Genomic DNA, 26,105 nt, shown 5'->3' with positions numbered 1-26,105 from the left:
GTACAAAGGGTTAACATTATTGGTGTTAACAGGAAGGAGGTTGATATTATGGCCAACAAAAGAGCACGTGGTGAAAGAGAGACCGAGACGGAACGTGAAACCAGAGCAAAGAAGGGGAAAGAAAAGGTGAACAAAGGCAGAGAGCAGCCAGAGCCAAGCAGAAGAAGATGAAGATGAAGAATTACTCAAAAGGATTTTCAATTGGGACGCGGTAATCCGGAGTATGATCTGGTAAGAGATGTTCAAAATCAAAAGGCTAACATCACTTTTGGGCAGTTGCTTGCATTAAACCCTAAGTTAAGAAGGCAGTGGTCAATCAATGTCAGTACGAGGCTTCCTCGAGTGGGAGGAGATGTGCATGTGGTATAGAATCTAGCCTTAAGGGTGGGGAGTCTGATTGATGTGCTTCCAGTGGTGATGTTTTTCTTGCAAAGAAGAAGCATGTTCAAGCCTACATTGATGGTGGTGCCCAAGTCTCTGTGATCACCGAATCTGCTATGAGGGATATTGGAATCAAAGCTCTTGTCAGGTCCAACGTGCAAATGAGGATGGCCAACCATGCTAAAGCTCGGTGTTTAGGAGTGGCACAAGATGTGAAGGTAAAGGTTATGGGAGTTGAATGCTTAACTGATTTTTTGGCATGAAATCAGGAGAAAATGCTTATCCAATTATATTGGGGAGGCCATGGTTGTTGGCAATTGGGGCCAGGAAAGATTGGGAGACAGGGGTGTTTACTTTTCCGGATCGAGAAAATGGAGGACAGATTGTGTTGGATCTAAAGACCAAAGAGAGCCGTTTTCATCCATCAGCCGAGGGAGATAATCGAGACTTCAGCACCAGTTCTGAGTATGAAACTGAGTCTACTTATGATGAAGGGTTAACTAGTGTCAAAGAGGAGGAGAGTGAAGAGGATTTATTGAGGTTGGATACAGATTTATTCGGAGTCACAGTAGACTCTACCATTGCAAGGAAAGGTATGCAAGCTCTTGTTTGTAGTTTGAAGGCTAAAGAGGTGGAAGATATGCTAGGTACAGATTTAACAAAGCAAGAGAAGGAAGGCTATATAGACCGATGTGCATCCTATCCCGACCTATTTGCGATAGAATATAAATATCTGAGGGGAGCTAAAGTAGTGGAGCATCAGATCCTACTTAAAGAAGGATATAGGCTAAAAGCACAGAAGCTTTGGAGGTTGGGAGACATTCAGAAAGAGGCTCTATGGCAAGAGATCAACAAGTTGCTCGAGGCAAGTATTATATATCCAGTAAAAGAGTTCGAGTGGGTTTGTCCTGTTGTTATTACCCCAAAGAAAAATGGAAAATGGCAAGTATGTGTAGACTATGAGCCTTTGAATGCTGCGACCAAGTGGAATCATTACCCTCTACCATTTCTGGATGAGATTTTAAACCAGGTGGTTGGACACGAATGCTATTCTATTTTGGATGGTTTTTCAGGGTATTTTTAGATTGGTATTTCTTTGGAGGACCAGCTAAATACTACCTTCATTTTTCCATGGGGTTGCTTTGCCTACCGCCGCAGGATGCCTTTTGGATTGGTGAATGCGTATGCGACATTTCAAGATTGGATGAACAAGGTGTTTGGGCCATACTTAGGTAAGTTCATCAGAGTTTTTATCGATGATATTGGTTGCTATAGTTCCAGGGCGGAACATTTGTCCAAGTTGAAGCTATGTTTTCAAAGGCTAGATGAAGAAGGAGGTCAACTGAATCCGAAGAAGTGCAAGCTAGCACAACCAAGGGCGCAGTTGTTGGGTCATGTGGTATCACAAAATGTAACTGAAGCAGATCCAAAGAAGTTGAAGGCATTTGTTCTTATGGAGCCTCCCACCAGTGCGATGGGGTCGGCATCATTCATGCATAAGTTAAAGTATTTATCCCGCTTCTTTTGGATGTTGTCTCAATATGTGTACCCTCTTCAGAAAAGGGCTCAATAGGTGCATGGATTTCAATGGGATGAGGAATCTCAAGAGGCATTTGAAAAAGTGAAAGGTATTCTGGGTCAGCTACCTATAGTGTGCCCTCCTAACCATGAGGATGATTTCTATATTTCTATGAGGGTGGGTACGGTAGCTATTGAAGCGGTATTGTTACAAAAGGTGGGGAGAAGTTATAAGCCTATTTACTTTGAAAGCAAGGTCATTAGTCCAGGGGAAGCTACTGATATAGAGGCAGAACAGTGGGTGATGGATTTGGTCTTTGCCTGCAGAAAGTTCAAAGTGTATTTGATTGTTCAAAAATTTTATGTGTTGACTGCTAACAATCTTTTACCTGAAGTGGTGCTACACTTGAAGCCAGGGAAACGAAGTGCCCTAGTGGACAAATTGGGGATTCAACACCCATTTTCATCTCCATACCATCCATAGTGCAATGGTTTGGTGGAAAGTGCCAATGCACAGATAGTCAAGATGCTTACAAACTACATCTACCAGTAGGTTGAAGGGTGGGAATCTAACCATGACAAATGTTTGTGGGCTTACATGACTTCATATAAGGTGGCTACCAACTTTACTCCTTACGAGTTGGTATATGACAGGGAAGCAGTATTACCTATGCATGTGCATTAGGGGCTCTCAAAGGTTTGTGGCCAATCGATAAGACTCATCAAGATGTTTCGCAGGATAGAGTTACAAGCCTTGAAAATTTGAAGATGGATCATCAAGCAACGGAAGATTTTTATGTGAAGCACCGAGAGAAAAGAGTAGCAAAGTTCAACCAACATTTGCGAGAAAAGCTGATTGAGAAGGGAGATCTAGTGATGAAGTACGAGAGCAATCTTGACTTCACCTTTGAGAAAAAGTTCAAAAAATAGTGGACGGGACATTACAAGGTTCATCAAGTTTTTCCCAATGGTACTTATGCATTAATAAGGATGGATGGTCATTTTCTCAAACACACGGTTAATGGTTTGTGTCTCAAGCTCTATTTTGAAAGAGACTTGGTGCGAGCAGTGCATCAAGTTCTTATGGAGGGGGTTGGGCAACCAACCTAAGCAGTGTTCTCATATGTCAGGAATAAAACTGTGTACATACGGGTCAAGTTTTTTTGAGTTTTCTCATAGTGTGTTCAGTCTTTGCAGTTTATAGAGTGATCAAGCTCTTATGTGGTTGAGCATAAATGCTAAACTAGGGGGTGGGCAATGATGGTACCGCCAAAGAGTGTCGACTCTAAAAGGTGGCATGGACAGCATGGACAGATATGTGCGGGCTAGCAGAAGCTTGGCAAAAGGAAGGAGCAGCTAGGAAGATCATGGGCTGACAAGCAGCAGCGGGAATGTATGGCTGATGTGGTCTATAGGACAAGGAAGTCTACATGAGGGGCTGATTGGAGAAGCAAATGAAGGAGATGAAAAATGCGGCTTTTTGGTCCAGGAATGAAGAGCTTGAAGTGCTGAAGGAGCAGGTCCAAACGGCTCATCAAACCAAGCTATGGAGCCCAGGTTATTGAAGGTTGAAGGTTTAATGAGATGCTGATTTTTGCCGGACAGGGCAGCTAGGGACAAGTGATCCAATTGGATATCACGTTATAGATGTGTAGTGCTCAAGTTATGGAGCATACATGTCTTCTCAGATTGCAAATCGGAGCTCAAGTCAACAAGATATGGTTAGTTGGATTTTTTCGAGGGCCAGTTCCGAGCCGACTTTCCTGCATTGGGAAATGCACCATCTGGTGTTTTCATGAGCTCGCCAGGTGTTTGATACATAGTATGTAGCGTATGATGCTCGCAGGAAGTGACTACATATAAAACAAAGTCCGACGCGGGGAGATACTGAAGTCAGAAGATGAGGTGCACTTATCCGGGTTTGATTGCAGATGATTTGATCGGTTGTTTGTGGCTTCGATTAGAGGGCTTAGAGAACTAAAAAATTGATGAGGTCGGATGGGTTTGCAGTCGACAACATGGAGTTATGCCCGAGATTTGCAGTCTGGCAACCCGACACTGGAGCCATCAATGGTAGGCCTTGCAAGTCGGAGGAAACAAGGTTTTGGTTAAAAATGGTTTTTGTTTTTGTTCAAAAGCCTTAAAAGGTTGGGTCTTTGTGATGCTGCCACGTGGAGTTGTAAAGTCCCACATGCAGGAGCCCGCTGCGGAAGCTTGGAGTATATAGCATGGGGCGTGGCCATTCCAAGGTATCAAGAGAGGGAGGAGATCCCATGTGGCGCGAGCTATGGAGGTAGCGTCTGGCGCCGCTGTTGGCACTATACCTGGCGGCGCGGGGTGGCCCGTAGGTGCACCTCTGGCGGTTTTGGGTAGTGCGATGGCGACGGTGGTGCACACTACCGTGCCGGCAGGTGACAATGGTTGGGCCAAGTGATGACATGGCAGGCCGCCCAATGAGGGGCCCGTGCCTGCAGCCTTCCAAGGCCCCAATTTTTGGAGTTAGAGGGAGAGGGCAATAGCGACCTCGCTATTGCCCCCCCTCCCCGATGCATAGTAGGGGATGTGTCCCACGGAAAAGAGAGAAAAGAAAGAAGGCAAGCTTAAGGCCGCTCAAGGGGAGGAATCCAACCAAAGGATAGCAAGGGAGAGCTTGAAGGCTTCAAGGTGCAAATCAAAATTGGGATCCCGAAACAAGTGTGTCAAGAAAGAGTAAGAGAGGAAAAAAACAAAGGGATGAAACCCAAAGGTGAGCCGAGCGACCAAATTGAGCAAGTGTGCACCATGTAGATACCAAACATCAAGAAAGTGCCAAGTGGTAGCCATGCAATGGAAATTTCTAAGGGAAGCTCATGTTAGTTGTACGAGCTAGATAGCTCTTGTTTTTTTCATTTTTAGCCTTATCCAAGCTAATAAAAGGGCACAGGAGTGATTTTTCAAGGGCTTTTTTGCCAGAGGGAGTGATTGAAGGTTTTCAAGCTTGTGTATTGCAAGCTTGCCATTGGAGCTGCATACTTTACTGTACTACCCCCCTATGCAATAAGACCAAATATTTTCCCCTACTTCTTGTGTTGCTTCTCCCCATCCCCCTCCTTTTTGCTTGCTCTTTGTGTACTTGCCGGTGTTTGCAGAGGGTTTTCCTGCAACTTGAAGGGTGTCACTAGGAGGATATAATTGGGGTGTCTTGTGAGACGGAAAGGGTGAGTTGAGTAGTGTGGGTGTGTTTATGCTGAAGGGTGTTTCTTGCAAGGTGTGAGGCGGTGGACCGGTATGCTAAAGTGGAATTGTTGGTGCAAATTAGCCAATTTAAAGGTGTTATTACAGAGGTTAGGGGTGCTTTGGAATCCCTGGGCTATAGAGAGGCAAACATTTTGTGTGTTGGGTGTGTTCCCTATTCCCCCTCTCCAATGTCATCAAGAAGCCTTTGCACCTAGGAAAACAGGCCGCCGTTGCTTAGGGGGAAGAGAGGGGGTCTAATAAAAGAGCATGAGGTGTGGAAGAAGGGAGAGAAGGTAGCAAGTTGGGAGAAGGTGGAAAAAAGGGAGTGAAGGAAAGGAGGAGGATAAGAAAAAGGAGCTCAAGCTATCTCGTTGAGTCGGAGCTCGGCAAGGAGAAGTAGCGAGAAGAAGTGGGGGGGGCGAGCGGGGGACGGTACTCAAGGGCAAGCTCGGTAATGGAGAGCTCCGATGAGGTGAACGAAGAGAAGAAGCTCGAATCAAGGGCTCATGAAAAAGAAGCATACACGAACTCTCTCTCTCTCTCTCTCTCTCTCTCTCTCTCTCTCTCTCTCTCTCTCTCTCTCTCTCTCTCTCTCTCTCTCTCTCTCTCTCTCTCTCTCTCTCGCCAAGGAAAAAGAATCTCTCTTGACCTTGAGGGTTTCAAACAGGCACGGTTTCTTTTGACTTCGGTGGATAAGGAAGTAATAATGGCATGTCAGCATGAGAGTAAACAGCGAAGGGAAGAGGTGTTTATAGCAATTGGAATAGTAAGGCAAGAAGGAGAGAGGATAACCTCTCTCTACTGTATTTGGGAAATACAAGGGCATCAAGCAAGGAATTTTTGCTAGATACTTCCTTCCTAATTAGCTTCAAAAAGCTCTAATGACAAGCATAAGTGGAAAAGTTGCAGTCTCGATCGAATTAGGGAGCTTGAAACTCTCTTAACTCTATTAGTTCCGTTAATGACAAACATTTGTATTCGAATTCCACTTTGGCTAATCATTAGCAGCTTAAAACATTCTAATTGTAAATTTTAAGCATTTAAGGTGTCGTCAAAGTCTTTTGCTTTGTGTTGTGCATTTTATCCCTCTTATTTCTCACAGCGAGTAGCCCGGTGCTGACGCGGATTACCTCGCGAACCCATTATCCTCGACATAAACAGGTCCCTTACAATCTTCTATGGTTGGTGCTATATAGCACGTGTTCTTTCCGCTTTGTGGAAACTTGCTTAGTATGCCAGCAGTATTCTAATGTGGAAACTTCCTTAGTATGCCAGCAGTATTCTATTGTACGGCATCGAGATGGATTACATCGTACTTATCCATTAGCTATGCATTACAAGTGGGTAGTAGATTTGATTACAATGCCAGTGAGTGTTTGGAAGATGAGGTATATTGGTCTTGCTAGAGAAGATCTCACTAATCAGGTTGAAGGAAGAGCTTTGCATACAAAGGCTGCAACTGTTGTATAAAATTTTTTTCTTGAAGATGTAATTTCTAGGTATGATTGTGTTGGCAAAATCACTGCTGACAGAGGAGATCTGGATGCACATGAAGCTCATGAGCTCTTTGCTCATTTGGGCATCAAATTGGATCTTACTACGGCATTCAATACAGAAGTTAGTGAGAAGAGTGAAAGGGGGCATCCGCCTATTGTTAAGGCTTTAGCAAAGACATGCTAAGGACATATTGGTGATTGGCCTAATCTACTACCTTTTGCTTTATGGGCTGATTGCACTACGCATAGTTTACAGGTTATATGGCATTTGAATTGATGCATGGACAAAAACCTATTATGCCTACAGAGGGGGCAGTTATGTCTTGGATTATAATGCCATGGGAAGTGAATATGTCTACGGAATATTTGCTTGCTTTACGTATTCACCAACTTGAGAGGCATCAAGAATATATTGAGTAGGCCAAAGAAAATCTCAAGGAGGCGAGGTTGAAGAATAAACCAGCATTTAATGAGAATCATAGGCTACGGCCTTATGCTATCAAAGTGGAGATTGGGTACTTGTTTATGACAGTCGCTTGGAAAACCAATGCTATGCGAAAGATGGTCAAGCGGTGGTTTAGACCATATGTTGTGTTTCATGTTTATGACAATGCAACATATAAATTATGTGAGCTCGATGGCACTGAGCTTAGAGTGCCTATTGTGCAGGGAAAAGGATCAAACTATTGAAGAAACGGGAAGGTGAGTTTAATTTTGAGGATCAAATCTTAGATCAACACCCAAGGAATGATGATGATATCTATGCATCCGACGATGTGTCTGATGAAGCTTTTGATGATGCAAATTAAAGGGAAAGATGGTTGGCACATGCCGGAGGATGTGAAGGTTCAGAGGGGGTGCATGTCGTGTCATTCCACTTCCATGATGGAAAAAAGAGCAAAGAAATGCAAGCTAAGCTTCTCTGAAGCCTACACATATATTAAGCAGTGATCAGGGCTTGTTAACAGACCAAGTTTAATGCTAAAGTATGTCAGATGCGGCTTTAAGGGGCCAAAAACGGCTTTTTTATACTAAAAGTGGGTATGTATGAGATGACTAAAAATGGAATCTTATGGGTTAGAACTGTAGTGCTCAAGATTCTCTACGAGCCTCTCTTTATGCTTCATCAATTGGAGCCACCGTGAGCACGTTATGTCAGTTTGAAGTTTGAGTCGATTGCAAAGTTGTAGCGGATTGGACAACTGCATATGAGGGATCAGGGATGAAGTGAATGCATGGGCCAGAAGTGCTCACTTTGTGGAGAGCATCAGTCTTTTCAGATCGGCAATCGGAGCTCTGGTTGCCAAGATATTAGTAGTTTAAGTTTCATCAAGGGCCGGTTCCGTATCGGTTTGGTCGCCTCAGTCAGTGTGCGATCTAGTGATTTTGAACTTCGACCAGGTTTTGTACTGCGCTGCACTTAATAGGGCATTAAGCGGTCAAGGAGCATCTCGTCCAGAATGCCATCTCAATGCAGTGCATCGAAAGTGGGGTATGCTGCCATAATTGTGCTCACTGGTATGGTGGTCGACATGCAAGCCTAATGTGACGGTCATTGGTGCTTTGGTCAGAATGTATGACAAATGTGTTGTGTTTGGCGATGTTTCTGTTTGTAATTAATAAAAAAGTGGTACCCTCGCAAAAGCACAACAATTTCTTGATGGGTTTTTAGTTCGAAGGTCCTCTCTTGCAATGTTTTGATTGGAAGATATGCCCAGCATAGCTATGGCAAGGTCCTGGGCTATTTTAACTAGATACAAAGTGTGTGTATCTCGCGAGACAAAGTCTCTTGAAGTGCGCTTCTGAATGGACTAAAATTATATGCCTAAAAGAAGTAATGATACACAGGGAGCTAGGCTACTTGAGCATATTGGTGAGGGTGTATAGCAAATGTGGTACCCTTACATATGCACAAGATGTTCTTGACGGCTTCTTGCCAAAATGTCATCATTGAAAATGTTCTCACTGTTGCAAGGTTTGCATTCTTGTGGCAAGCAAGCACTGAGCCGTTTTCACCAGATGCATAGAGAATGCCTCTCACAATGCTTTGCTTAAGTCGAAGTGCATGCCAAATGCGGTGCCCCATAAAACCAAGGGAAATGGCTGCCCGCCTATGCCCTCAAAAGGTGTGGCCGCCCAATGTTAAAGGGCTCGGCAAGGGAGAGCTCAGACGAGGGGAATGAAGACAAGAAGTTCGAAGCAAGGTCTCACAAAAAATAAGTATCTCTCTCTCTCTCTCTCTCTCTCTCTCTCTCTCTCTCTCTCTCTCTCTCTCTCTCTCTCTCTCTCTCTCTCTCTCTCTCTCTCTCTCTCTCTCTCTCTCTCTCTCTCTCTGCAAGCATAAGGAATCCGGGGAAGGTCTCTCTCTGGCCCTCAGTCTTGATTGAAGATAGCAAGGTCAATAAGCTTGCCAAGGGACCAAGGGTAAAAGGGAGTGAGGAGGACGCAGAAAAAGCAAGGCGGGTATCTTATTCTCAAAGAGGGCCATGGACAAAGAAGCTCTCTTGACCTTGAGGGTTTCAAACAAGCACGGTTTCTTTTGACTTCGGTGGATAAGGAAGTAATAACGGCATGTCAGCATGAGGGTAAACAATGAAGGGAAGAGGTGTTTATAGCAATTGGAACTGTAAGGCAAGAAGGAGAGAGGATAACCTCTCTCTACTATATTTGGGAAATACAAGGGCATCATGCAAGGAATTTTTGCTAGATACTTCCTTCCTAATTAGCTTCAAAAATCTTTAATGGCAGGCATAAGTGGAAAATTTGTAGTCTCGATCGAATTCGAGAGCTTTAAACTCTCTTAACTCTATTAATTCATTAATGACAAACATTTGTATTCGAATTCCACTTTGGCTAATCATTTCGCATCTTAAACCATTCTAATTGTCAATTTTAAGCATTTAAGGTGTCGTCAAAGTCTTTTGCTTTGTGTCTGTTTGCAAGTTTTGGTGGCAAGATTGTTGCTACCAGAGCTGTTTTACCTATGGCTGAGCAAGCTCGTTGGCATGTAAAAGATGTGCATGCTCATACATTTATTCTGTTGTCTATGAAATGCACTATTAATCCTCACATTTACTCATCAAAATCTACAAAACATGCTTCGGATATTCTCGTTGGTCATTTCTGACAGTCCCCTTGTGCAGACTGTTCTTAATGCTTTGCCAAATTCAGACTAGACTTTTGATAGTACTTGGAGAGATGATCCAAGAACATCCAGAAGTTGTTAAGGTTAAGGGATTATAATCCTCTGGCTTTATCCTCCCTAGCCGCATCCCCAACAAGCCTTGTTTTTTTTTGGGGTCAATGTGCAGCATTGGATTAAGTTCCATGTTATGGTTCAGATTAAGCCAAGTGGCTTTATCCTTTGGCTTTCTTTGAAAAAAAGACCACTAACTTAGGAAGTAAATAGTGGCTTACCAAGTAAATAGTGCATGAAGGGCAAGAACTTTTTCTTTGTCAATGCCTAGACTGAGCTTCCAACGGGATGCTCCACAAGGAGCTTTGGACGCATTTCTATATAGCCAAAAAAAAAAATTACTAGGCAAATTACTAGATTGAATACACATATCTAGTAAGAGTGCAAACATGTAATAATGAGAATACTCCTATATGGTTGTAACCATAATATTATAGCTATATAGGCGTTTTAAGTAACCATATAGCAATAATTTCTTACTAGTTTGTCTCGGATTCTCCTAGATAGCTGTAGCCATAATATTATCGCTATATGGGAGTTTTAACTAACCATGTAGTAAGAAATTCTTCTTTCTCCTACATGGTTGTAGCCACAAAATGCTATGTATGTAGTTGTATTACAATAATTCACATGAATAATCAATTTAACAGATCATATACAGATTAGCACATACTTTTTGACTAAAAGAGATAAAGATTAAATAGAAAACTAAAAATGATCATTTTCATATAGATGTCTTTCAAAAATTCTTACAAAGTCCATCATATAACTATCTGTCTTTATCATTGGCTACTTCTACATCCTTTAAAGAAAAATAGCCAATCTTTTCAAATCGTACAATCATCATGCCTTCTATTAGAAGCTAGGCTACCAAGTCTTCACACATAGTACAAGAGCTAGTTTCACACGCTTTTCTACAAAAAAAGGAGTTCGATTTTTTTAAAGCATGTGAGATACCGTGGGCGAGAACTTGATTGCCACGTTCACTTCGCCTTGTGGTTGTCCCTTGGAACCCAACACCTTGTACTTTGAAGGAGGTAAATGCCCACTTACAAATACTTTATGCAATGGAATTCTGCAAAATTCCACCATATCCAATGACTTCAGGGCAGTTTCAATATTCATACTTCATTACATACACAAGTTACCCACACATAAATGTGTGGACTAAGTACTAATGTGTGCACATTCAGAGCAATAGATGGTAAAGGATGCACAGGCATGTGCACACTAATGCATGGACAACGTGCTGATGTGTGCACTCACACAAGACAACGTGCTAATGTGTGCACTCATAGAGGCCAACGTGCTAATGTGTGCACTCACATAACAATAGATGGTAAAGACTGCAAAAATGCATGTGAGACCACAGGTGGGTAAGCCTACGATTCTCCACCCTACCATTTTTTAGGTAGCCCTTGGCTACCCAAGCTCTTGATATATACTAGATACCTTTGGGTTATACAAAGGAGGAAAGGTGCATTTTACAAAGAATGGTTCTGCATTTAGGGGTTTTAAAAAAAAACCCTTTCATTCGTGCAGGTGACATCCCATCATTATTACTGGTGAAACCCTCGGAATTGGGATTAATAAAAACATGTAGTCATAACCTCTCTCCCACAAAGAGATACAAACCAGCAACAATCTGAGGCAGCACTCAGGATTACAAAAGCATCCACATGAAGACACCATGCATTCGAAGTGCATAACTTACATGCATCCCACCCCCCATCTCCATACAAATCCAATGGATCCCACTTAAAAGTCTTGTCATCTTGTCTACTTACACAACAGTGCCAAGAGGATCATCATCCTGAAAATCATCCTTGTCAAAGATCTCGATTAAGGCATCGGTCACATCGTTGTCCACTTGGAAAGAGAAATTATCATCCCACACAGTTTCTCCTTGCTTACCTATTCAAGAAAACCAAAAAAATCCCAATTGTTAATTGATCAATACCATCCATGCTTTTGCCTCTGTACAAGAAAAACAGAATGAAGGTCAATGCTGATCACATAACATTCATGCTTTAGCCTCTACAATTGAAACCCATTTGCAGAGCTCAACGTCAAGATTTTGCCTCTATAAATTGAGACAGAATAAAGATTAATGGTAATCAAACAATAACATTCATGCTTTGGCCTCGATAATTGAAACCCATTTGCAGAACTCAAAAGTGAAGATAACATATGCTAGATCATTTCTGTAAAGTTGGTCGTAAGAAGGTGACATCCATACCTTCAATGACACGGCTCTTTTGATGCTCCTTATGGCAATAGATGACAGCATAAGGGTCTAATTTTCCAGCTGCAGAATGAAAAATGCTCGATTAGGAGTAATTCTAAGCCCCAGACATGGCATCTTCCACGTTGACAGAACACACCACTTACCAAAACTATGAGACCATGGGCTTCTATCAAATGGATCTCCAAGACTCCATGATGAACCTGCAAAGTACCCACATGCTTGTGGCAAAGCCCCTACTTCTACTACTTGTATTTGAAGGATAGTCAGTAATAGTAACGAAAGCTTTGCCAAACCTTAGGGAAGAACTTCAAACCAATCTCCAACTCTCCAACGAACTTTCCATTAGGCTTTTGGACTTTGAACTTGCATGGAGCAAGCTGACGCTTAAGAGCTGGAAGAATTGGTGGTGGTGGTGGTGGTGGTGATGGTGAGGGGAGGTGCTGCCAACGCTGTTCCCATAGTACAGCTCGCGGCAACTAAGACATTTAACAACAGTTTCAAACCCATCGCATTTAGCGTCCAAGTCGCCAAGTGAGCCGAGATCTTGGCCTGATCATTGCCTATATAAGCTAGAGCACCGGCACAAGCTCGCGGACGCCTGCTCATGCTGCTTATAAATGACGCCCCTCTCTCTACCGCCTCCACTATCCTTGTTATCGTGTCCACCTTTGCAATTGCGGGGCCTCTGCTCCTCGCCTGCAGTTTCAATGGTGCCACGCCCTCAAGAAAGAGCTGATTCAAAGGGATCCTGCAATGTTTTGTCTGCAGGAAATGACGCAAGGCGGGGGAATGCACTAGAGAGCCGTGCGATATTCAGCAAGGGCTAGCAACTTCGGGGAGCAGGCGAGGGCGCCATGTCTGAGTTAATTGGCAACACGTTTCGTGCCTTGATTACAGCTGGAGATAGGATAGAGAGAGAAATGAAATGAAATGAAATGTTATATTAAACGACCTATGAGATTCAATCCTTGTGGAATGAATCCAATGTCTGGGTACAAAAATAAAATAAAGGAAAATGAAAGACTAAATTATCACACTAAAATCATCATCATCCTTGTCAATGTCCGAGGATGCCCCGCATCGGGCGTTGTCCGAGGAGGAAGTATTGCATCGGTCATTGAAGAGCTTCGTGAATCTCAGCCTCTGTAAATAGTCGTACTAGAAGTCTCCCATATCGTGCTATAATAGTATTGATCCTCTAATGGAGCCTCCATGAGGCATGCTCATGTGGCTGTTGATTCCTTGCTCTAAAGAAGTGAGTGATCTCCTTCTGTGAATGTATCCCTCTGTCTGGTCTCCTCAAGCAACTCTCCCAAAGTCTACACAAGTCTAGCAAAAACAACCCGAGGCATCTCTGATCCTGATATCTCATAACTCTAGCCAGCGCTCCAATTCCCTCTCTGAGTAGACAGTGAAAGCGGCCTCGTATCTCATAGTATATTGGACAATGACAAATGTGATGTAACTATTTATACATCTAGGAAGCCTCCCTAGAACCTTGCTCCCAATCAAAGAGCACGAAATTCAGCATACATATCTACTATGGCAATGCTCAAGAAACAAACCTTCCCTTCGAATCTCAAATCATGGATTTCTTTTCTTGCTCACAATTGGCTCTAATTGGATGTAGTGATGTATATCAATTGCCTCACATTGCAGCTTCTCACACTATGTCCAAACTTATCACGTTCAATTGGCCCAAACTTATCATATTGAGTGCCATTGGACCCAACCTCCTTGGATATTGAAATCATTTGTATATATATATAAGAATTTTGCTATCAACCCATCACCGCCCACCAATTGCACTATAGCCTCCTTTCCATGTTCACATATGAGGAGATGAGGACTCTATTGAAATCATAGGATTTGCTCACAAGTTTTCTATCTAGAATGTCCTCTTTTGGACAAGATGCATTGTAGGATAGCCTCTGAAGGGGCTAGAAGGAAGGTGCATAGTGTCTGACATTTATGTAAATAAAATGATTTGTAGCAAGGCAATGGGATACAAGCTACTCTTAACAAGCAATCTCAGATGTGGTCTCTTCCAATGTCGGATGTGGTCTCTCGGAATATTTGATTACAAGATTTGACCAAAAGGGAAAATTATGTTGTTACATGGTCACATGCTAATTACTATATGTTGATTGGAATGCTAGGTAACTAAAGATGGTACATACCAATGTGTTGTGACATAGGCCAAAGGCCACATATCCACCACATGTGACACCATACGTTAACCCTTTTCTTAATAGCTTGGACTCAAAAAACACTAGCAAGATTTTGGTCCACGATTGATGTCCAATAATATTTGAAGATCGAATTGTTGCTGAGAGCAAAAGATGCTACTAGCTTCATAGCCTTCTCTCTCTCTCTCTCTCTCTCTCTCTCTCTCTCTCTCTCTCTCTCTCTCTCTCTCTCTCTCTCTCTCTCTCTCTCACACACACACACACACACACACACACACACACACACACACACACACACACAAACAGTGGCCAGATACAAAAGATGCTACTAGCTTCATAGCCTTCTCTCTCTCTCTCTCTCTCTCTCTCTCTCTCTCTCTCTCTCTCTCTCTCTCTCTCTCTCTCTCTCTCTCACACACACACACACACACACACACACACACACACACACACACAAACAGTGGCCAGAGACAAACCCGCAGACAACACTCCGGGCTGCTTCTAAGAACCTGCAAACTTCGAACTGCTTGTGGAGAAGATCGCATTACTGCTGAGAGCAATGCATAATTCTTTTTTTATTTTATTCACTTGGCAGTTGATAGCTTTTGACGGCGTAGTCATAGTTTTTTTAGATCTTTTCATCGCAGTGGTTTTTTTCTTTTATAGAGTAGCCACATGGGTTAATGAGAGCGCAGTGCTGCAGCTTTACCTCCTATGCTAACGAAGTAATGAAGCTTTTGAATAATGCTCTAGATCCTAATTTGAGCGTGACACAAAAATGAACTAATGGTTTAGTCCCCACATTTGTAGACGAGGTCTAGATGAGTAGCTTGAAGTTTGCATGTACAAAGGAGAATTGAGGTAGATCTACTTGGGCATCAAATTGATGGCAAGAACCTCTAAAATATAATGTGGATGTGTGGAATAGCATGTTTAAAACTGAAAGGATTTTTCAATGAAATACAAGAGAAACCTCATGAGCCACAATAACATCAAAAACAACTTATTAAGGAGCCACAAACACAACACTACGGTTGCGTTGTCTGTAAAGCACACCATTGTTCCTTACATCAGTTCAGCAAAATCTGTAAAACAGTCTTGGGATATTTTGGTTGGTCTTTATGCAAGTCACAATGAGGCTAAAATTGCTTTGCTGCGTAAAGAGTTAGAGTCAAAGATTATGCATGAGGAAGATGATATGGACACTTACCTTGCTAGTGTCAAGAAGAATCTCTTATCTGTATCCGCACTTGCTAAACTTGGACTTGTAGTCAAATTTGTGGATGACAGATGTACAGTTCATGATCTCAGTAAGGCTATCAAATGTATTTTTGTTGGTTATAGTGTTGAAAGCAAAGGTTACAGGTTGTATCATCCGCAAACAAAATTTATTCTGGTTTCATGAGATGTACTGTTTGTGGAAGATTCTGTTCATCCCTTGTGGTCATCTACTAGAGACAGTAATGTAAGCTCACAGGACATTTATGACACTTTGTTGCCTCTTTTCGGGTGGTGGAAATACGAATGTAAGGTTCCAATGAGGCAAATGTATAGCCTATGAGGGTTTCTGAAAATGTTACAGATCAGCCTATTACTGATGCAGATGTACATGATGTACTTGATGAGGAAAGGGATGAAAATGAGCAGGCTAGAGGTATGCCAAAATGGCTTGTGCACACTTTGCGTAACAGTAAATTGGACGCACCTTTGTCTAGTCGTACTCGTTCAGGCTCTTGCCATGCATCTTATGCATTAGATTGTTATGCTTTGGTTGTGTCTAGCTTACATGATGTTGAGGAGCCTCTGTCTTTTGATGAAGCACAGAATTCAAAAAATTGGATGGTTTCCATGCAATCAGAATATGATGCACTTGTAGAAAATGACACATGGACTTTATGTGATTTGCCTCCTGGCAAAAAGGCCATTAGTACGAAGTGGGTTTACAAGTTGAACGCAAGCCGGATAGTGAGATCGATCGCCATAAGGCTCGACTTGTTACAAAGGGTTATGCACAACAAAGATTTTGATGTATGCATATTGTGGTTTGGTTTTGCATTGACCACTAAATGACTTGGTGTTGTCTTTAGATACATACGATATTTGGTTGTACACGCCTTGCAGCTGCCTCTTGGTAGCTAGGATACTTGCTGAGCCATGTATCCCAGCGTCTATTAGCTATTGTTTCAATCAATGCAGGCTTCACTTCTTGCAAGGTGGCAAGAACATAATATGTGGTTGCAAACCTTGTCGCACAGAATATCTGCAAAGTTTTGTTGGGTGATCTTAATAAAAAAAGAGCATACGAAAACTGGATGGTAAGGCTGTCAAATGTATTTTTGTTGGTGATAGTGTTGAAAGCAAAGGTTACAGGTTGCATCATCCACAAACAAAACGTATTCTGGTTTCACGGGATGTAGTGTTTGTGGAAGATTCTGTTCAGCCCTTGTGGTCATCTACTAGAGACAGTAATGTAAGCTCACAGGACATTTATGACACTTTGTTGCCTCTTTTCGGGTGGTGGAAATACGAATGTAAGTTCCAATGAGGCAAATGTACAGCCTATGAGGGTTTCTGAAAATGTTACAGATTAATGATGCAGATGTACATGATGTACTTGATGAGGAAAGGGATGAAAATGAGCAGGCTAGATGTATGCCAAAATGGCTGGTGCACACTTTGCGTGGCAGTAAATTGGACGCACCTTTGTCTAGTCGTACTCGTTCAGGCTCTTGCCATGCATCTTATGCATCAGATTGTTATGCTTTGGTTGTGTCTAGCTTACATGATGTTGAGGAGCCTCTGTCTTTTGATGAAGCACAGAATTCAGAAAATTGGATGGCTGCCATGCAATCAGAATATGATGCACTTATAGAAAATGACACATGGACTTTATGTGATTTGCCTCCTGGTAAAAAGGACATTAATACAAAGTGGGTTTACAAGTTGAAACGCAAGCCAAATGGTGAGATCAATCGCCATAAGGCTCGACTTGTTGCAAAGGGTTATGCACAACAAAAAGGCATAGATTATGAAGAGACTTTTTCTCCCACTTGTCGTATGATTACTGTGGGTTTTCTCTGTGCATTGGCAACTCATTTTGGTTGGGATGTACATCAATGAGACATTGTTACTGCTTTCTTAAATGGTGACATATTTGAGGAAGTTTATGTAACGCAACCTCGCGGTTTTGTCATAAACGGACAAGAGGACAAAGTGTGCAGGTGTAAGAAGGCTTTGTATGGGTTGAAGAAATCTCCTCCTGCTTGGTATGAGAAAGCTAACACTCATTTGGTCAAATGACACTTCCGTAACAGTCCAACAGAAAGCACATCGTATATAAAGCGTGAGGGTGATGCACTTCTCATTGTCGTCCTTTATGTTGATGATTTCTGATCATTGGACCAAATGAGAGACATATTGCTGAATTTAAGGCTGATTTGAATGCTACTTTCAAGATGAAAGATTTGGGCCTGTTGCATCATTACTTGGGTATACTGTTTAAGCAGTGTGATGGTGGTATTGCTTCACCACAAGTGGTTTTTGTTTCATGCTTGGCAATTCATGTATATCATGGTTGAGAAAGAAGCAACCTACCGTGGCCACTTTGAGTTGTGAGGCTGAGTACAAGGCATTCTTCACAGCTACGGTTGAGTGTGTATGGCTCAGACGCTTTATGGCTGATTTGGGTGTTGGACAGGACACTACCAACACTATCTACACTGACAGTCTGAGGGCATTGGCAGTTGTGAGGAACCCAATTTTTCATGCTCGCACAAAGCACATTGAGGTGCATTACCACTATGTCAGGGAGAGGCTCTCAGCAGGAGAGATCATCTTGACTTATGTGCCAACACAGGACAAACTTGCAGATCTTTTCACAAATGCATCATCTCGTGAGAATCTTGAAGCTTTTCACAAAGCTTTGGGCTTACTTCCCTTTGTGGACTGATCATGTCCTCAGGGCATGGCACTTCCCTTTAATCATGTGGTAGTGATGTGTGTGAACACACTAGGGCCACTGGGGCATTTTTTCCCTCTTTAGGATGTTTTTTCCCCCCGAGCATTGTATATACGCCCATCACTCAAGGGCTATCTATCTTTCCATTGCACACTAAGTAACACACTCTCTTTTGTGTGCCTTGAGCTTCCTTCGTCTTCTCCAAGCTTGTGTTTTGCTAAAATGGGAAGAATCGGCTGCCTCAATTTGTGAGAGCCAATCCAAAACATGATGGATGAATTCTATGAAGGTCGCTCCCATGGGCAAATGCAAAGTTTGAGAAAGTAATGTCCATGCCTCGACAGAAGATGTCATCCATGTTTGGTTTCTCAACTCTAACATTGCTTGCTTTACATGGAGGCGCATGCATAACTCTAGGATGGAGCTTCCTCTTCGTAGTTTCATGTTTATCCACATAGCCATTGTTTCATGTTTTAATAACATTTACTTTCATTTTTTGAAATTTTAAATAATGTTCTTTCATTTTTATTCACAACCAAAATAGAGGGAAACACCAAAATTTGAATGTTTAAGTGCTAAAGTGGGGTTCAGTAATAAGCGCGGCAATTATAGCGGCATTAATCACTAAACTCTCGAACCTTTAATCATTAATCTACCAGCTCTCGAACCTCATCTCTAAACTCAGAGCTCACAAATTCTTCAAAAGCGTCAATCATCCGGTCTTCTAGAACTCCTTGGCTCTTTAACTTTTCTTTATGGCATGCAAAGAGAACCTTTTGATTGTGCCCCTGAAAAATACCACATTGTTCCCATACAGCATCAAGTGCCATCTCCACCGCATCATCAATCTGCTCTTTCTTCTTCATGGATTTCACTTTGAGCAGACATCCTTGTACCAATTCAAGCATCTTCAAAAATCTTGAACTACTAGATTTTTATCAAATACTTTGGAAGTTAATGTTTCCATAAGCTTCATCATCTGCTCTGAATTCTCCATTTGCACCTCCCACCTCAACTCATTTCGGTCATGTTCACCAATGATGTTTGGGACTTCTAGAACTCCTTGAATCTTCATCTCTACTTCATAGTATGCAAGGAGACCCTCCAGATTGTGCCCTTGAAAAATATTACCACATTGTTTCCATACAGCATCAAGTGCCATCTCCACCGCATCATCAATGAGCTATTTCGTATTCCTCTCTCTTGTCCAAAACGAACGCACAGTCACATTTTTACAGATGAAATCAAAACTTGTCGAACCTTTTGGTTTTAGAATGTACTCATTGAGATCTATCCATTGATATATTGCATGCCATCACATTTCTTATATTCTAGAAGATTCCATTTTTTGATGTGACAACTCCGTCTTATAAATGGAATCTCTCCCCACATTTCGGTTTAGTGGGGAGCTCATAACTTCTACAAATCAACTCCAAATTTGTTAGAGTTTGTGGATTTAGAGCTTACAGGGTGTAGGTAGAAGACGAGGGGTTTCAGTAATAAGCGCGGCAATTATAGCGGCATTAATCACTACAAAACATGTTGTAATATAAGTGATAATATAGGTGGATAATATTTGAAATACAAAAAAATGTCCCCCCACCTCCCTCTCTTCTTGGCCATCCCATTTGGACTCTCTCTCTCTCTCTCTCTCTCCAAAATGCGATACAGGATCGCGGTAAACGTTTTGAGATTTTCATAGTGTATCACAAGGGTAAGCTGAATTTTAATCGAACTTTGAAAATTTTCTTGAAAGTTGATTATTGACTTACCCGCAGGTTGCTATAGCTTTCCCAAGATTAGTGATGACCAAAAATGCTATTTTGAAGCTTTGAACTTAACTTATCTCGCAAGAAACTTCAGTGATGTCAATTCAGAGAGCAAGATAGATCAAAAAACTTTCTCGATTCCTACTTATCCTACTCCTAATCAAATTAGCCAAAAGATAGTGGAAAGTGTCCACTATCTTTTGGCTAACAACACTGGTATTTCTTTGTTTTTTGCTTGAATAGTGCGTCCACCCTCAGACTCTAAAATAGTCCAAGCTATCAACCACTTGAAAAAAACCTTATCTAAGCCTAAAGGTTCTCAACGAGTACAACTACTTCCAAGACACCTCTACACAACCGAAGTGACACACCTAGACTATGAAGTTTCTAAAAGTTGGTTTTGGTACTCTAGGTGAACCTAGAGGAAGTTTTGGACAATGCTACTCATTAGTGATATTTTTCCCTAGTTTACGTCACCTCATCCCCAGCAACAACACCAAAATGTGGGGCTCTTTGAATATCAAGCCTCGTTATCTTTTTGTAGTGACAGTGAGAACCATGAACATAAATGTCATATCATGGGATAGAGTCCACCCCACTAGTTCATGCCGGCAATGAAATTTCACCAGTCTCTTGAAAAATTCACTCAATCCCTATTTACTTAAAGCTACACTCAACTGCATGTGAGGCAGAAAATGCTAACTACAATACTGCAATCAAATTTTGTCGATTCACCAAGCAAACAAAGTCTAAACAAGATGAAACTTCTAGGGCGGGTAGACAACATCTAAAGACACATGTGTGAACCCTCAAATCCCACTTTGGACCACTTTCCAAAATCGTGCTTATTATCTACAAGATAGATTTGACGTGTTCTTTACAACTTGGAACTCTCATTGAGCTCGTAACACATTACAATTATAACAATGGCTTGAAATAAATTGAAAAATTACAATACATGGCCATTTTGGGAAAATATGAAAAATAGGTTTAATCATTACTACGTCTTTGTATTTTTCCCTGATGTGTAGTCACTAGTAGCTACTATCAGCCGATGTCGGCTCAGTTAACACCACTCGTCAGCTTCTAGCTTTGTATAGACCTTAGAACACATTGACATCGTTCTTCTTATAAAGGAATACGCGAGGCCATTATTAATTATTGAAAACAGGGTGGGATGTTGCTTTTTTTAGCGATGCTGCTTGCTACTGAGCAGAGGTGCAATGGCAACACTGTGTTTTTGCTTCTCACTCTTTTGAACAAGGTCCATGATAAACTTGCTAACACTTTGTCATTTAACCAAATGTTGGTTTCTAGCTCTATACACAGCTTGGAATTCATCGATGTTATCCTTCTTATAAAGCAATATGCGAGGTCATTATTGATTACTAAAAGCAAGTAGAGATGTTTCTTTTTTATGATAGGAGGGCTATTGCTTGCTACTGAACGCGAGGTGCAGTGGTAGCACTGTTTTTTTTGGGTCAATGTGTAGCATTGCATTAAGATCCATTTTATGGTTAAGATTCAGCCAAGTGGCTTTATCCTTTGGCTTTATTTGATGTCGTCCTTCTTATTAAGGAATGTGCGAGGTCATTATTAACTATTGAAAGCGAGCTAAGATGTTGCTTTTTTTTTAGCAATGTTGCTTGCTATTGAACGCAAGGTGCAATGGCAGCGCTATGTTCTTGCTTCTCGCTCTTTTCAACAAGGTCCATGATAACGTCACTAACACTTCGTCAAAACAACAGATGTTGGCTTCTAGCTCTATACACGGCTTGGTCCATGGCATGCCCCTCACATTTCATCCAGTTTTGTGAAGGAACATGGATCGCGATCCATGTACACTGTTTGAGAGGAAACTGGAACCATTTGACAAAGATTACTTCCAGGCAACAGGAATCAAAATTTGGGGTCAAGTTGACACCAAAGACACACTCAAAACAATGAAATTAGACAAAACCTTAAAAGCTTAGAAACTTGACCAAAATTTGGGGCTTTTAAACTTTTAATGATCCAAACTCCAAAAGCCTTTAAAATTAGCATCTATAGGGCATAGACAACTAGCTGACCAAGTTTCATAACAAAATGATGTGAAACATGAATCTCGATCCATGTACCTTGGCATAATTTTGACTGATATTTGAGCAGTAGATAATAGAGACTTTTTCCAAAAAGAACATCAAAAAAAAGTTAAAAAAGTTGATCGAAGAAGCAAAAAATAAAAAACTAGTCAAAAGCTGCAAAGTAGACACAAAAAATCACTTTTGATTGGCAAAAAGAGATTTAAATCCAAAAGGTTTTCGGGGGTAGGCTATTGAAAAAATAAATAACTAGTAGGCCAAATTCCAAGTTCACATACGATGGAACATGGATTGCAATCCATGTACCTTTTTTAAGTTTCTGGACAAAAATTATACCAGCCTATAGAAGAGGTCAGTGTGGACAATATTTTCCAAAGCTAGATAGCCAAAAGCATTCAAAACATGGGTCAAAAGAGACAAAAACACCTTAAGACCAAAATCCACCAAGACGACCTATATCACGTACGTTCAAGAGGTAATTAATAATACCCCAATATACATACTATACTTACACTATGAGCCTATTTAAAAAACCCCCACCCCGCTCTGTATGTATACATTTTTATACATTTTGGTCTTTTAATAACCCTCTCCGGTTAACTCACGTGATATCATACACATTCTAAAAAGTGACCGCCCCAAGAAACTAATCCAAACCACACAAAAATCATATATCTAGAGTCAGGGTACCAAGGGCAAGGTGTGTGTCAGTTCCATCAAATTCTACCATAAAGGTACATGGATCGCAATCCATGTTTCTTTGTCAGGACTGTTGTCACAAACTGATACAAGACTCACACCATAGCTAAAACACTCATAAGGAGCCTACTGGTTTTTTTAAAATTAAACTTGGACTTGAATTGAGGATTCTATAAGCAAAATTGAATTTTTTACCAAAAGCACGATAAATTGTGTTTATACTAGATTTCGACTAGCAGAGCGGTTGTAAACTCATAGCCACCGAGTGTTTTTCCTACAAATTGCAAGGGCTAGAATGTGTGGGGTGAAGTAATTCCGATTTGAGGATGTGAGAGCAACCAAAGAGGTAATAGGCCAAGGTTCCGCAATAGTGTTTTCTTGATGTATTTGTAATCAAGCAGGCTATGTTAGAGTAGAAACCCTATTGTAGGAGACTAGTTTAGCCACATTTCCACAGAAGAGAGTGTGAATCAGGGGATGTTGACAATCGTAGAACCCATTCTTGAGGAAAGTCTATTTGATAATTAATCATATAGATCTTACACCTACATGGAAAAGGGATTCAAGAGTGTGCATTTCAAAGAGGAAACAAATATAGAAGTGAGACCATCCCAACCTACACCAACCGTGAAACCATTGAACCTGAAATGTCAGTTTGAAAATGAATAAAGTGCAAAAATTTACAAAGACAGTATGGATCACTACCAATTTGTGGAAACTTGCTTAGTATGCCAACAGTATTATATGTACGGCATCGAGATGGATTACATCCTACTTATCCATTAGCTATGCATTACAAGTGGGTAGTAGATTTGATTACAATGCCAGTGGGTGTTTGGCAGATGAGGTATATTGTTCTTGCTAGAGAAGGTCTCACTAATCAGGTTGAAGGAAGAGTTTTGCGTACAAAGGCTACAACTATTGTATACAAATTTTTGCTTAAAGATGTAATTTCTAAGTATGATTGTGTTGGCAAAATCACTGCTGACAGAGGAGAGCTGGATGCACATGAATCTCATGAGTTCTTTGCTTGTTTGGGCATCAAATTGGCTCTTACTACGGCATTCAATCCAAAAGTTATAGAGAAGAGTGAAAGGGGGCATCCGCCTATTGTTAAGGCTTTAGCAAAGACATGCTAAGGATATATTGGTGATGGCCTAATCTACTACCTTTTGCTTTATAAGCTGATCGCACTACGCATAGTTTATAGGTTATATGCCATTTGAATTGATGCATGGACAAAAACCCATTATGCCTACAGAGGGGGCACTTATGTCTTGGATTATAATGCCATGGGAAGTGAATATGTCTACGGAAGATTTGCTTGCTTTACGTATTTGCCAACTTGAGAGGCATCAAGAATATATTGAGTAGGCCAAAGAAAATCTCAAGGAGGATGTTGCAGGTTTTGGTGGCAAGATTGTTGCTACCAGAGTTGTTTTACCTATGGCTGAGCAAGCTCGTTGGGATGTAAAAGATGTGCATGCTCATACATTTATTCTGTTGTCTGTGAAATGCACTATTACTCCTTACATTTACTCAGCAAAATATACAAAACATTCTTGGGATATTCTCGTTGGTCATTTCTGACAGTTCCCTTGTGCAGACTGTTCTTAATGCTTTGCCAAATTCAGACTAGACTTTTGATAGTACTTGGAGAGATGATCCAAGGACATCCAGAAGTTGTTAAGGTTAAGGCATTATAATCCTCTAGCTTTATCCTCCCTAGCCGCATCCCCAACAAGCCTTGTTTTTTCTTTGGGTCAATGTGCAACATTGGATTAAGTTGCATGTTATGGTTCAGATTAAGCCAAGTGGCTTTATCCTTTGGCTTTCTTTGAAAAAAAGACCACTAACTTAGGAAGTAAATAGTGGCTTACCAAGTAAATAGTGCATGAAGGGCAAGAACTTTGTCTTTGTCAATGCCTAGACTGAGCTTCCAACGGGATGCTCCCCGAAATGTGCAAAGAAATCTTTAGTCAGCCTGGCCTAATAGCCTTGGATATCCGTTGCGGCAATCCTGTGGCTGAGGCCACACCTAGCTTGAATAGCGTGCAGGAAAGCATCGACCGCAGCACCAAGCAGCGCAGCGGCAATCCTGTGGCTGAGGCCACACCTAGCTTGAGTAGCGTGCAGGAAAGCATCGACCGCAGCACCAGGCAGGAGCTGAGCCGTGCGGACATCGAGCGCCACCAGGCCGAGGCCACCTCCGAGCAGCAATCGGTGTTGGGCACTCGCCCCGCGTCCACCGCGCCATGGCCGCGACCGGAGCTGGACCGCCGACCAGAAACAGGCGACCGCTCGCTCGGCAGCCTCTTCGCAGTCGATGGTGCCGCGCCGGAGACCATCAACGGCCGCATGGTGAGTAGCCATTCTCGATCGTGAGGCATGCACTCAATATTTTAGTGTTATTGTTGTTATTGATCTCATCTCATCAACAACGTGGCAGGCCATGGTGGGCTTCTTGTGGGCTCTCACAGCGGAGAAATTGACGGGTCTTAGCGTTATGGAGCAGCTCTTCAACCCGGCCACGTCGGGATTGCTCTGGTTCGCGGCAGTGGTACAGCTCTTTACTCTGGCGTCCATCATCCCATTCGCCAACGGCGAGTCCACCGACGCTCGTCGTTGGGGACCCTTCAACGCCCAAGCAGAGCGTTGGAACGGTCGTCTCGCCATGATCGGCTTTGCTACCCTGATTGTGGACGAGATGATCCGCCAAGGCCCCCTCATCCATCCATGAGCACTTTCCTTTACTATTGCGCTCATGTAACATTTTAATCGATAGTGGGCAGTTGTCCGAATTACATCTTCGTGCCATACTCCTAGTCGGCTCCGTATAAATCCATAATGATCTCTCTAGCTACCTCTTCCACGCAGCTCACTCACCCAAGCGGCGCCTTGTTTTTGCCTGAAAACAGATCTTTTCAGTAGGTTTGCACGCATGTCTCTTTTGGGCGAATCCCAGAAGATACCACTTTGCTACAGTGAGAAAGGAAAGGTAGCCTTTCGAGTAAAAAATGGGGAGGAGGCCACGTGGGGAGAGAGAGAGAGAGAGAGAGAGAGAGAGAGAGAGAGAGAGCTCTGTCTGTCTTACATCAAGAGAGAATTTTTTGCACTGTGTGATTTTGCCCTGCCTGTGTGTCGATTGTGGTGGGAACCTCTCGAGGAGGTGAGGCCACAGCATGGACGAGATGGTCGAGGCTCGAGAGGTCACAAGCCAGAGACAGAGCGAAGGGGAAAGTGTAGGCAAGAAGGCGAGGGGGGCAAGCGGGAGGCTGAGTAGGGCTGCGCAGGGGGTCTTTCGCCCTGGCCTTTGCTCCTGGTCTGTGTGCGAGATGAGAGGAGATCTCTCTC

General features: G+C 42.1%; 2 protein-coding genes across 2 annotated transcripts; one reads left to right on the top strand and one right to left on the bottom strand.

Moving 5' to 3' along the window:
- Positions 1-7,480: 7,480 nt before the first annotated feature.
- LOC147457844 (uncharacterized) lies at positions 7,481-19,364 on the bottom strand. The gene is made up of 9 exons (XM_086513370.1): positions 19,149-19,364; positions 18,859-18,990; positions 12,773-12,817; positions 12,349-12,438; positions 12,192-12,255; positions 12,047-12,115; positions 11,595-11,721; positions 10,765-10,882; positions 7,481-7,540 (listed from the first exon to the last, which is right to left on the bottom strand). The coding sequence occupies exons 1-9, from the start codon at positions 19,362-19,364 to the stop codon at positions 7,481-7,483; spliced, it is 921 nt and encodes a 306-aa protein (XP_086369496.1).
- A 5,346-nt stretch (positions 19,365-24,710) lies between these two features.
- Positions 24,711-25,557, top strand: LOC147457843 (early light-induced protein, chloroplastic-like). The gene is made up of 2 exons (XM_086513369.1): positions 24,711-25,112; positions 25,201-25,557. Exons 1-2 carry the CDS (start codon positions 24,711-24,713, stop codon positions 25,489-25,491), a joined length of 693 nt encoding a protein of 230 aa, XP_086369495.1. The 3' UTR covers positions 25,492-25,557.
- The last annotated feature ends 548 nt before the right edge of the window (positions 25,558-26,105 follow it).

Source organism: Adiantum capillus-veneris, chromosome 5 (genome assembly GCF_014529385.1).
Source record: "Adiantum capillus-veneris isolate H3 chromosome 5, ASM1452938v2, whole genome shotgun sequence".
Taxonomy (NCBI): Eukaryota; Viridiplantae; Streptophyta; class Polypodiopsida; order Polypodiales; family Pteridaceae; genus Adiantum; species Adiantum capillus-veneris.
The sequence above is the reverse complement of the archived record's forward strand: the minus strand, read 5'-3'. Positions and strand labels throughout refer to the sequence as shown.

What these genes read in the sequence shown, in the direction of transcription:
- LOC147457844 (XM_086513370.1), bottom strand. Translation starts at nt 19,364, where the DNA reads ATGGCACTTGATGCTGTATGGAAACAATGTGGTAATATTTTTCAAGGG. An exon ending in TGGAAACATTAACTTCCAAA is followed by an intron (nt 18,991 to 19,148) that starts GTATTTGATAAA and finishes GGTATTTTTCAG; the next exon opens with GGGCACAATCAAAAGGTTCT. An exon ending in ATCAGCTCTTTCTTGAGGGC is followed by an intron (nt 12,439 to 12,772) that starts GTGGCACCATTG and finishes CCAGCTCTTAAG; the next exon opens with CGTCAGCTTGCTCCATGCAA.
- LOC147457843 (XM_086513369.1), top strand. Translation starts at nt 24,711, where the DNA reads ATGTGCAAAGAAATCTTTAGTCAGCCTGGCCTAATAGCCTTGGATATC. An exon ending in AGACCATCAACGGCCGCATG is followed by an intron (nt 25,113 to 25,200) that starts GTGAGTAGCCAT and finishes ACAACGTGGCAG; the next exon opens with GCCATGGTGGGCTTCTTGTG.